At 34.5% G+C, this 13,956-nt stretch overlaps 1 protein-coding gene across 1 annotated transcript; it reads right to left on the bottom strand.

The window, feature by feature from the left end:
* Positions 1–5,360: 5,360 nt before the first annotated feature.
* LOC126817618 (zinc finger protein 45) lies at positions 5,361–11,193 on the bottom strand. Its single transcript, XM_050544714.2, has 2 exons — positions 11,068–11,193; positions 5,361–7,357 (listed from the first exon to the last, which is right to left on the bottom strand). Exons 1-2 carry the CDS (start codon positions 11,068–11,070, stop codon positions 5,783–5,785), a joined length of 1,578 nt encoding a protein of 525 aa, XP_050400671.2. The 5' UTR covers positions 11,071–11,193; the 3' UTR covers positions 5,361–5,782.
* Positions 11,194–13,956: the final 2,763 nt, after the last annotated feature.

Here is a 13,956-nt window from a genome sequence, read left to right as displayed (position 1 = left end):
GTTTACTTCAGACACGCCCATGTGAATTCGAAAAAAACATTCCGAGTTTTCGTTAAAAACAAACCTACTAAAACATTCTTTTAATTTTTACTTCTGCACAATTAATCATCATTCCGGTTTTTAAAATCCTTCATACATGCGGGAATTTGGAGTATTTAGCAAAACCAAAATGCTTACAAAAACTACGAAAATATTGAAGTCGACCATTCCACAATTTTCAACTGTTGCATTTGGAAATTTCACTGTTCAAAACTGGAGAAATTGGTCACTACTGGATAGGAGGAATACTTATTGGGTTGAAAAATTACCATGTAACTATAAAAATACTGTAAGTTCGAGAAATTAATCTGTATAAAATCCAGCTATGTCAAATATCACATCGCTTGATTTGCCGTTGACAATTGAGATCTCGTCATGTCTCGAGCAAGCGGCAAAGAATCGAACCAACGGGACTATACGGTCTATGGTTTCTGTCAAAATTAAACCACCCCCGCAACAGCTGCAATGGGGTCATCCAACACTTAACGAAAGCATTGTTGTCGTTCACTTAGTCGAAAATACAAGTAAATAGTCAAATCTGTCAAGAGATAACTTTTTTATACGTTGGGATATTTAGTTGTGCAATGGATTTTATTGGACGGGAGTTGATTTCAAACACACAGGTAAGTTTATAATAACGAAAGTTAAGTAGTTTGTTCATAATCGAAGAAATGCGTTTAAAATTTACGATGGTTCAGACAGTAAGTACGAAACAGCTAGGTTAGAAAGAGTCTGCACCCTAATTTCGGTATTTATATGTTTTCAAGGTAAATTTCGGAATTTTTAAGGAATTCAATATTAATATTATTGTAAAATAAAAGTAAATAGGAAAATCTTGCTGGCGAATTCTGATATCTTCAAAGAGAATTCCGGTGTTTGTAAGTGAATTCCGGTGTTTGTAAGTGAATTCCGGTGTTTATAAGTACATTCCGGTGATCAGTGTACCCCTTTATAAGTTTATAAAAGTAGAATTGAAACTTACTTACCATTACTTAGTTAGTCAAATACAAAATGGAACTAAAGACACAACACTAACTAAAAACTGACTAATCGTTCAGAGGACAATAGATCAATAACGCTGAGAGAAAGATTAAAAGACTGCCTTTGTCTTCGAAGATCAATTTCCGGTGTGACGATGTGGTATGGTCCCTGGTGTGTGAATACCTTTAAGCGCATGCGCAGTTGTGCGAATAACGTCACACCGTTATAGACGCGGTGTGCATTGACTACCCGTGATAGGATTATCCTCCAAATATTCTTACGGTCAAATCGATTTCTACACTGTAACAGTCGACAGTTGAATGTAAATAGGATAGACCATTTAAATCTTTTTTGTTAATAATCTTGTAAGTAATAGATAACATCTGTTTGTTCGTAAAATGTGTAATAAATATAAACATGACCAAATTCGAGTTCGGGCCATATCTTCAATTGCAGACGGCCATAACGGGCCTTTTACATGTGACGTACTTCCGGTGTCTATTTTTAGCATGACCTTTTTCTTCACGCGTCTTACCATGGTAAACGCTAAGGAAAACGGGTTTTTTAGTCTTTTTCTTTTAATAGAAAACCTATTCTCGAATGCCACTCTTGTTGTTTAAGATGCGTGTAGCATTCGTAATAAATTACCGAATTTAAATCATGTCTAAATTAATTCTTTATCTTTGTTTTTGTTTTATTGACGATAAGCCAAACTCACACACGGTCCAGTTGACCGCTGTACACATAAGCATAAACAAAGATGCATTGCTGTATGAAGTCGATTTATATGTTTTGTGTTAATTTTAGCCTACTGCAAACAATTAATAGATAACATCTGTTTGGTTGTAAAATGCCACGAAATAGAGCATAAGAGTAAATAATAGAATGGATTAGAGTGGTGACCTGTTGTTCCACGTTGTGTGCCCGCTGGGCAAGGTGATATTGAAAACAAATGATCTTGGCTTTATAATATGATTTAATATATTTACAGCAAATATCTTTATATTTTTGACCTTTTAATACAAAATGGTACTCATCTTCATCTCATCATTATCACAAAATTTACAAAATCTGTTACTTCTAACAACACTGTTTCTATAGATAAGTTATGGGCAGATAAACGGATTTTTGAAATACAATTAGCATATTTATATGGAATGGATTTGGTCAAATAATATTTTAAGTTAAAATTAAAACTAAAATGCTGATAAAAGAGGCTTTTTGATGAATTACAAATAGCTTTTACACATAATTGTATTAAAACATCTCAAATTCTATGCCTAATAGTTTTGAAATATGACAAGTAAGATTTTCTCCACATATGTCGAGTAGTCTCCCTTTAATGATCAAAATATCGGACTTACATCCATCGCCAAAAATCTCCAAAATGATCTCTATTTGGTTGCTGAATGGTGTGAAAACAATGGGATGGTAATCAATCCTTCGAAAACAAAATCAATGCTGATTTCAACAAAACACAAAAGAAATCAGAAAAACCTAACTTTATCACTCCATGGTGAGAAAATTGAGACGGTTACTACCGCAAAATTACTTGGAATTCAAATTGACCAAGACCTTAATTGGGAAGCACAGATAGCAGATATGTCTAAAAAACTTGCATCAAAAATATTTCTCCTAAATAAGATAAAAGATCATTTACCTTACGAGACAAGAATTTTGTTTTATAACAGTTACATACTACCAATATTTGATTATTGCTCTATTATTTGGGGAAATGCTACCAAAAGTAGATTAGACATTCTTTTAAAATTACAAAAGAGGGCAGCAAGAGCTATTCTTGATGCACCGATTGAAACTCCGTCCACCTCTTTATTTACTAAACTCGGTTGGCTTACCCTTACACAGAGGATTCTTTACAATAAAATTGTCTTATCATTCAAAATTATTACATTTAATACTCCACTTTATCTAAATTTCCATTTTATTGAAAAATCTCTTGTTTCCAAAACGGATATCTTGCTCCGTTCACAGACCAGTAAATCTCTTTTTCTTCAAAAATGCAAAACGGAATCCATGAAACGTACTTTTCATTATTCTGCATGTCTTTTATGGAACAATCTGCCTTTTGATATAAAGATGTGTAAAAATGTTGAAAATTTTAAGATTAAACTGAAAACTCATCTATTTTGCACACTGTAGGAACCATAATATTCAACTGATGACATACTTATTATTTTTAACTTGCAACTGCATTCTATTTTATTTTGTGTGTAATTATAGTGTTCTTCCTATATTCTACTTGTATAATGTATATGTTTTGTAGTTTGGGAGTGACTTATCAAACTTCCCACTTTAAAATGCTATTGCATTTCTAATGATTTTAAATTTATCCTGATATTACATGTATATATGTCTTTGTAGTTTAGGAGGGACCTATGGAAGATTAGTTTTTTTTTTGCAAACTAAATACGTTGCCTCATTAAATAAAGTTTTTATTATTATTATTATTATTATTATTAAATTTAAATATTGTCATTGTAAAAGGTGACATATCACATACAATCACAACATAATAAACTATCATAACATGAGAATAATCTGAACAGAGACAATTAATTGTCAGCGGTACTTATCTAAATTGATTTCATTTATTTATTTAAAAAAAAATTACAATATCGATGACGAAAGTGACAATCGACACAATTTGCAATTATAAATAAATAAATATAGCTATAATATTGAATTGTTTATTGCACTAAATATACCATAATATGCATCATTCCCCTTATCAGTGGTGCAGGACGGAGGGTCTGACAAGGGCAGCTGTCTAGTCATTCGGATGGTACGAAAGACCAAGGTCCCATGTATACATTGGCGTGCCGTAAATGATCCATTAGCAGTTGGAATTTGATATAAGAGTAGGCCGTAGTGCTGCTGCCCGGGCAAAATTTTTCCCATAGCACACTGTATGGCGTATACGTGTCTTCATTAACCCAGTTGGAGCAGAACAGTAGGACATTGAACCCTAGTTTATTTCAAGTCTGCATCACTACAGACGGGACTGTACGGCGCAGTGGACGCTTACGACTAGCACCCTGATCCATTCACTTGATCTGATATGTATGTTTGTTGTTTCTGATATCTGTATATTCTGTCTTGTCCGTAGATTTGTGCGGTGTAATAGTTTGTGTGTGGTGCTGTCCTCCTGCACTTACTATTTAATGCTATATTTCATAGCAAGTTTGAAGCACACCAAAATAGACTTTTCTAAACAGACACTCAAACAAAAAGAAAGCGAGCCAAACTCTGAATATAGGCTCATTTCACAGAGATGTCCATCTAAAGTTTTGGTGTTTTCACACAGGAGCGTTTGACACCAAAGATTGTTGTATTTCTGCCCTGGATGCGTTAAATATTGTGGTGTAGTTATCCATAAAACTGGAGATATTTTTTTGTTTGGGAGACTGGTAACTACTTTACTTAGATTGTTTCTCAAGAGAGAGAGAGAGACAGAAATGGGGTTTAATGTTCACTCGACACAAACTAGGTCATTTCGGGACTAACATATGGTTTAATTTTATTTCAATCATTTGCTTGCGCGTATGGGTCTTTAGCAGTGGCAGGAACCGGAGAAAACCCACGAGGTCGGACAGACGATCCTACTCCTTGTCACGTACATTGTGTACAACCATGGATTCGAAACCACACGAGTTGACTCAATGACACGCCTTATGATACATCACGCACACGCTAACCATTCGGCCACCCAACCCGCCATTGTGTCTCAAAACTGGCAACATGAATATTTTTGTAGATTTTATTTGTTGAAAATAAATTCATATAATGGAAAAATACATGAATGAACCAAATATAGGATAAGATAAGATGTTTATTGCATCAAAACATCCATTAAGCATATATCTACACTTAGACATAGTCATATACATTACATACATAGACAACACATACATGAACACAAATGTAATACCCATACGAATTTGAATATTTTGTTGACATGTGATTTTTAATATTGTGGTCTGAAAATGCCAGCTTAAATAATAAGAGTTATGCCCCTTTACTTTTAGGTAAAAATGTCTGACAAATGTAATACTCATACGAATTTGAATATTTTGTTGACATGTGATTTTTAATACTGTGGTCTGAAAATGCCAGCTTAAATAATAAGAGTTATGCCCCTTTACTTTTAGGTAAAAATGTCTGACAAAGAAAAATTTGAAATCCCATCACTGATTCATACAAACAGTGGACAGGATATAATCAGTTTCTTCAGATGTAAATGTAACTACTTCCTGTCATTCAGGTTCCAAATATATAAGCAAATGGAAATCTTATATCTTTAAGACTATCGTCATGTGTGCAATAAATGGTCAATCTTCTAATATTATGAGTTATTCGTGTTGGATAGATCCACTTCATCTTTCATTATACGACTTCATGTATCCCCAAGTTTCGGAAATGAACAAGGGATAGAGAACGTCCACTCGGGACTAACATATGGTTCAATTCTATTTTAATAATTTGATTGCACGTAGGGGTCTTTAGGAGTGGGAGGAAAAGAGGACCCGAAGGAAACCCACGAGGTTGAACAGGCAAACCCCACTCATAGCCAGGTACAACCGGGGAATCAAAATCATGCTTATTAGATTCCTCGATCATCGCGAGGACGTTAAACCCCATATCTCTCTCTCCCTCTGTTAGATTTAGGGAAAACATTTTTATCCAGTACGAGTTCTTGTGCTTCTGTAGAGTACGACTCTAATTCAATCATTTGTCACAAAACTCAGTTACAAAGTTGTTCTCCTGCATGAATTCTCATATGATTCTGCAGACTACCACTCTGGGTAAATGATTTACTACAAACGTTACATTTATAAGGTCTTTCACCGGTATGAGTTCTCACATGTTTCTGTAAATCACTAGTCTGTCTAAATGATTTACTACAAACATTACATTTATAAGGTTTGTCACCAGTATGAATTCTTGTGTGTGACTGTAGAGTATTTCTTGCAGTGAATGATTTATGACAAACATCACACTTATAAGGTCTTTCACCAGTATGAATTCTCACATGTTTCTTCAGATCACTAGTCTGTCTAAATGATTTACTACAAACATCACACTTATAAGGTCTTTCACCAGTATGAATTCTTGTGTGTGACTGTAGAGTATTTCTGGCAGTGAATGATTTATGACAAACATCACACTTATATGGTGTTTCACCTGTATGAATTCTCACATGTTTCTGTAAATCACTACTCTGTCCAAATGATTTACTACAAACATCACACTTATAAGGTTTGTCACCAGTATGAATTCTTGTGTGTGACTGTAGAGTATTTCTGGCAGTGAATGATTTATGACAAACATCACACTTATAAGGTTTCTCGCCGGTATGAATTTTCATGTGTTTCCATCGATCATTACTTTGTGTGAATGATTTACTACAAACATCACATTTATATGGTTTTTCACCAGTATGAATTCTCATGTGTATCTGTAGTTCACTACTCTGGATGAATGACTTACTACAAACAACACACATATAAGGTTTTTCACCGGTATGAATTCTCATGTGTGACTGGAGATTACATCTAGTGTGGTAAGATTTACTACAAACATCACATATATAAGGTTTTTCACCAGTATGAATTCTCATATGTTTCTGTAGATTACCAAAATGACTAAATGATTTACTACAAACATCACATTTATAAGGTCTTTGTCCACTATGAACTCTCATGTGTCTCTGTAGACTACTTCTATAGGTAAATGACTTACCACAAACATCACATTTATAAGGTTTTGCTCTGGTATGAGTATGCGTTTCCATGTGACGCTTTAGTTTACGCTCTGTAGAAATTGATTTACTACAAACATCACATCTAAAACATTTCTTAGAATATGTATAACTTGTTTCAGAACTTGTTTTATTTTGTATTTCTTTAGTTTTTTCGGGTTGTCCAGGTTGTAAAACAGATCCATCTTCAACATGTATTTCACAGTGTTTTTCTAAATCAATGTCAGATTTAAATTCTTCATCACATAAATTACACTGATAAACAGTTTCAATATCTTCAGTTTTCTCTTCTTTAACATGACAATATTCATCTACATCATCAGTTTTCTCTTCTTTAACATGACAATATTCATCTACATCATCAGTTTTCTCTTCTTTAACATGACAATATCCATCTACATCATCTGTTTTCTCTTCTTCAACATGACAACATTCATCTACATTATCAGTTTTCCCTTCTTTAACATGTATTTTATTGTGATTTTCTAAATCATCAATTTGCTGAAAAATCTCATCACATACAACACATTGATGGAAGGTTTTAACATCATTAGTTTCCTGTAATATATAAAAGTTATAACATCATTAGTTTCCTGTAATATATAAAAGTTATAACATCATTAGTTTCCTGTAATATATAAAAGTTATAACATCATTAGTTTCCTGTAATATATTAAATTTATAACATCATTAGTTTCTTGTAATATATATATCACTAGGGACCGGGTCATTCAGATTTGATGAAAAAAGGAAAGAAACTGAGCTTACAATCTAGAATCTAATACACATATTCAGTTAATGCAGTCTCCCCCGTACGTCTGTCGGTCCATAGTCGACAGTTTCTTGTGAACGCTCTAAAGTCAAAAGTTATCATCCAATTGTTTTAATTCAGAAAGTTAGGGTCTGAACTAAGCAAATATCAAAAGGGACTGAGAGTTTTGGAATATAAAGATATGTTTTATTAAAACCGGATCAAAATTGTGACCCCTAGAGTGTCCATATCCTTTGCATTCCAATTCGCAGACAAAGAGCGGACATTTTGTCAGACAGTTTCATTTCAATTTTCACGAAATTCGAACTCAACCATCATTAGGGTGTAACGGTGATACAAATAAAACGTTTTTTTAAATCGGATAAAAATTGTGACCTCTAGACGGATCACAAGCTAAAACGCAATTTTGCGTACAATCAGGGGCCATAATTCAGGACGTTACGATCCAATATGCGTGAACATCGAAAGTAACCAAGATCTTTGGGATATAAACATGTATTCCAAGTTTCATTAAAATCAGATGAAAATTGTCGCCTCTAGAGATTCCACAACCTTGATATATCATATTTTTACACCATTTGCGTACAAGGGGCTGCCATTTTGTCCGGCAGTTTTGGTCCGATTTTCACAAAATAAGAACTCAACCATCATTAGAGTTTAATGGTGATATACTACAATGGTGTTATAAATCGGATAAAAATTGTGATCTCTAGAGGGACCACAAGCTAAAAACATGATTTTTCGTATACAATCAGGGGCTGTAATCCATGAAGTTATGGTCAGATACATGCCAATATCGAAAGGAACCAAGATCTATATTTCAAGTTTCGTCAAAATCAGATAAAATCAGTGACCGGTTGAGTGTTCGTAAATTGTGGACGGACGGACGATAAGACGGACAGGAGCGCAACAATATATGTCCACATGAAAATGTGGGCGTATAAAAAGGGCCATAACTACTCCAGAATAACCCCAATATATCAACTTTCTTGAAATGATCAAAAACAGAATATTTACAAATTAATCACAAAATTCAAATTCATGTCATATTTTGTGTATGAAATGAGTCAAGTTTGTCTGATAGTTTTACTGGTGCTTGTTTGTAAAGAGCAGAGAGAGAGAGAGAGAGAAATGGGGTTTAATGTCCACTTGGCACAAACTAGGTCATTTTCGGGACTAACACATGTTTCAATTTCCACTGGCCTTTTACGTACGACCTTGGTGTTTTGTCCCATCTGAATGACTAGACAGCTGTTCTTGTCAGGCCCTCCGTTTTGCACCATTGACGAGGGGAATAAATAAAATAAAACCAAGTACGAACAATCCAAACCATTAGACAAAATTCGAAGTCCTAAAAAACAAAAACGGTATAGGCAAAATAGTGTAATAAGGCAAAATAGTGTAATTAGCATATGGACTGTTCACCGTGTACAAAATACACGACAAACAGTGGTAACAGGTGTCCGGAAGAGTAAGCTTACCCTGCCTGGCGCCACACCCGCCATAGCTGCATCCAAACTATTTGGTGAAATCTCGGTAAAATAGCGTGATTGGCCAATGGACTATCGGTATGCAAAATGCATGTGATGAACAGTGTTAACGATGTAGTAGACAAATATTATCAGGGAGATTGTATACGCGTCAATTAAATATATCTAGAATAATAGCTGAGAGAGACATGTTATATTTACCAATCAAGTCAATATGACGCCCATAAAACTTTTTAAAGGTTTTAATAAGTTTAGTTCGCAAATATCCCTGTAGTTGAAGCTTAGATGACAAATGCCTCGATCTACTTAAAAAATCAGAATAAAATGAACAAGCTATCGCGTAACGAATTCGTTGAGACACAAACACTCCGTTAGCTGGTGATATTGGAATGTTACTACTAATAAATGGAAAGTTAACAATCGGAAAGTCAAAGTCATCATATTTATTGTACAATTTAACACTAAGTTTGTGGCAATTGTCAAAATCGAGACGCAGATCCAAGTAGGAAGCGTAATTGTCACTGTCAGTAGTGTTTTTAATTTCGAGCTCATCAGGATATATGAATTTTACATAATCACTAAATTTTGGATTATTCAGTGATAGTACATCATTGATATATCGATAAGTGAAATTAAAATGTCTGACTAATCGTTTATTGATTTTACGAGTGCCTGTATGTAATCGGCTTCGTAGGAATAGAGAAACAAATCAGCAAGCAAAGGTGCACAGTTGGTGCCCATGGGGATACCTACCACTTGCTGATAAATTTCCCCTCCAAATTCAACAAAGATATTATCAATTAAAAAATCCAACATCTGAATTATCTTGTTGGCGGTGAATTTATTTTTGGAATCACTATGGTTCTTAACAAAATATGTAGAATTGTAATTAACAACTAAATATTGATATCTAACATTTCCCGATTTAGAAGAAAAGACACTGAATAATGTCTTTTAACCGAGCTTTTAATTTACTATGGGGAATTTTAGTGTACAAAGTAGAAAAGTCAAAAGTTTGTATAGATGAGATTGAAGCAAGAGATCTAGATCGTAAACCCACGCCAGTTGACTCAATGACAGACCTTATGATACAGCGTGCATGTGTTAACCATTCAGCCTTCCATCTCCCCCTGCCCCCCATCAAACAAAGAATGTAACATCAGGATTATCGGTTAATCAGCTTTATCGTTGCCATTTCTAATATTTTCCAAAAAGACTTATTTGTACGCACTAGTTTATCAACTTGTTGAGAAATGCATGTCAACGTGCATCTTACGAATTATCGTTAAAAATTTCTAGGGCCCTGTAAAAACAGTGCATGTCATGTAAATATAGTATTTATGTACTTCATATTATTCTTTATTAAAAAAAATAATTATTACTTTTAAGGGAAACAATGATTATCAAAGAACCATTAGTGCTGCTAATGTTTTATCGTTTGGTTGAGCCTTTTAATAACGACATGTTTCATGTTAATATTTTCTTTCCTGCTTTGAATTGGCCTACTTCAATTAATTCATCCGCTACCTTTTTACACTGGTAGCCTACATATTACAGATATAAAGAAAGAAAACATTCTTTTCATAAACATTCAACATTGGGAATTTTGCCATTCCTATACGGTGCATGATTAAAAACAACAAAAGGAAGTTGGATTTTATCAAATTTTATTTCAACTTATTTCAACAATGTACGAAGTCTCAGTCTGGTACAAAGTGAGGTACGAATGAATTAAGTACGAAACAGCTAGGTTAGAAAGAGTCTGCACCCGAATTTCGGTATTTATATGTTTTCAAAGTAAATTTCGGGGATTTTCTGAGTTTTTAAGGAATTCAATATTAATATTAATGTAAAATATAAGTCAATAGGAAGATCTTGTTGGCAAATTCTGATATCTTCAAAGAGAATTCCGGTGTTTGTAAGTGAATTTCGGTGTTTATAAGTACATTCCGGTGATTAGTGTACCCCTTTATAAGTTTATAAAAGTAGAATTCAGACTTACTTACCATTATTTAGTTAGTCAAATATAAAATGGAACTAAAGACACAAGACTGACTAAAAACTGGCTAATCGTTCAGAGGACAATAGATCAATAACGCTGAGGAAAACACTGCCTTTCGTCTTTGAAGATCAATTTCCGGTGTGACGATGTGGAATGACCCCTCGTGTGTGATTACCTTCGAGCGCATGCGCAGTAGTGCGAGTAACCTCACACCGTTATAGACACGGTGTGCGTTGACTACCCGTGATAGGATTACCCTTCCAAATATTCTTACGGTCAAATCGGTTTCTACGCCATAACAGTCGGCAGTTGAATTGTTGAATGTAAATAGCAGGGGCGGATCTAGGAATTTTGAAAAGGGGGGAGGGGGCGCCGCAAAATGAGGGCACTGACCGCGGAGACTGGGCACGCCGCTGCATCTGTAGCCATTCCAAGAGCTATTTGGCTGGTATTTTCGTTTAAGTAAACGTTCGGAAATCGTTGAAAAAGAGCCTTAAAATCGAGCAAAAGAGCCAGATGAACATCCGACGCGAAAATTGTCAAGGCGAGCGAATTATTGTTAAAATGGTATATTTCACTCCTTAAACATGCATTATGCAATAGCTAAAGCTGCCTATTTCAGGTCTTTCTTTAGGCCTGAAATGTTATCTAAATTATTAATTAGACATTAATTAACCTATCCAGGCCATAATCAACTCTAGATGGCTGCGCTAGCCTGCGATCTTTAGTGGATTGTAAGCCGATTTACTACATAACTTTCCTTCTCATTAAACGATTAAATGGATAATCGAGACTATGCTGTTTATCGTGATGACTTTAGTAATGATGACCGAGGCTTATGGGAATTTCAGTCGCTTAGTTCTCGGTTCATAGTGGATCAATTTGAATGAAATTTTCACCAAATTGCCTTCTACCTTATATAGTTTTTAACTATTATAGTGAGAACTGCCAATTCGTTACCGAATCTCCCATAATGTATCTTTAAATACGGAATATATAAAGATAGTACATGATGGAAAAAAAGACGAATCTATTCCCTAGCCACTTCACTATTTGAGCCTTGTAACCTCCCTGATAACATTCACTGATGAGTACCATATGGGACCCCAACATTCATATGGGATCCATATGGGTACTAAATGGGGTTTGTGTGGGATCTATATGGGTAAGTCATTTAACATAATATGGGTGTTATATGGGGCTTACATGGGACCTATATAGCAATGTTAGGAAATATAATATGGGTACTATATGGGACTCATGTGGGGTGCAAATAAATGTAATATGGCGCTTGCATGAGACCCATATGGCCATGTTAAGAAATGTAATATGGCTTCTATATGGGACTCATTTGGGGTGCAAATAAATGTAATATTGGCATAATATGGGACTCATATAGGATCTTTGTGGATATGCCATGTTATGTATTATGGGCCATCTTTGGGATCCATATGAGTCTTCTCTGGGTCTCTCATTTAAATGATAATTAAAGCACAAAGCAATTTGAACAGAGTTTCTTAAGACTAGAAATTATAGCCGAACTAAGACTAATATAATACAAGTATCTTCTGATGTATGATCATATTCTATTACATGCTAGGTAACTCTATTTTAATAAATATTAAGTGTGCTACCCTGCTCTATGTAACTTTGATGAATTCTCTGGTAATTTAAGCATGGTAAACAACAAGTACCAAATAAGTACAAAACTATTTATATTTGGTTTCATGTTTTATTATTATGCTTTCTCAATTAGGACAGTTAAAATTCATTGAGATCTCCCACCATCCCGTCCTTTGAATTTTGTCAGCAAACCAGTTCAAACGACTAACTGCAGCTTTGATTTCCTTGTTTGTGGTGATCTGTAATTCAAAAGGAATGCACATTATATTAGGTCTGTTGATGTGCAACCTGACAAAGCAAAACAACTCTTTCCATATGATCTCCCCTTAGACCACAAAACACATACAATTCAAATCTAAATTGCACCTGAAATATGCAGAGGGTTCAAAAAGACTTTTGATGAACGATTGTAAAAACATTAAAATAAACCCCATCGTATCAGAACTATTATTGATATGCATTTATTTCCAACGATGACTATCATCAATATTACTTACTAAAAACAATGGTAGCTGTAGCATGTGCCCCTAATTCACGCTTGCCTTTTTATCCTGTCCAATTGTAAAGGCGTTGTACATAAGTGACACTGAGATTCTTCATGATGTTGTGAACGATGGACAGGACATCTCTGCCACCTAATCACATATCGACATATCGAACGAAACTATTCTTCCATAAATTCACATTTATTTTAATGCGAGTTGTCACGTCTTAAAACATTCACACCCAAGCAGCTTCATCATCCTGATCATTAATAAAATGGTTACAGTTTTTTGTGAAAAAAGGGCACCAGACAAAAGCATATATCTGTCAGTGTTGTTCTAACATACCTATATCAACAAATTTGACTTGTAACTTTTTTGTTTTGGAGGGGGGGGGGGCATAATATAGAGTCCATACTAATATATATGACTGTCGTTTGTTTGTCATTCTGTTCAAGGTTGGAAGTTACACCAAGGCTGTCATCGAGGCTGAATATTTTGTGTATAGGTGTGGCACCAAAGTAGAGTTTTACCAAATTCAGTTATAATGTCCCTTATATGTATTTCGTTGTATAGCTGATAAAACTTTCCGACGTTTTGTTCAGCGAGAGCAAGAAACATATTTTGCCATGACACGCATTAATACGTGTTATAAGTTGAAAATGTAAATAGTCACCTTTCTTGAAATGACATCTTTCTTGTTTCAGAGTTTGCCAATATTTTCAAAATAACAGAAAAAAAGAAACATCTATTCAAATCCATCCTCATATTATTACAAAACTTTTATA

This window comes from Patella vulgata, chromosome 1 (assembly GCF_932274485.2).
Source record: "Patella vulgata chromosome 1, xgPatVulg1.2, whole genome shotgun sequence".
NCBI classification, from domain to species: Eukaryota; Metazoa; Mollusca; class Gastropoda; family Patellidae; genus Patella; species Patella vulgata.
This window is presented reverse-complemented; position numbering and strand designations above follow the sequence as displayed.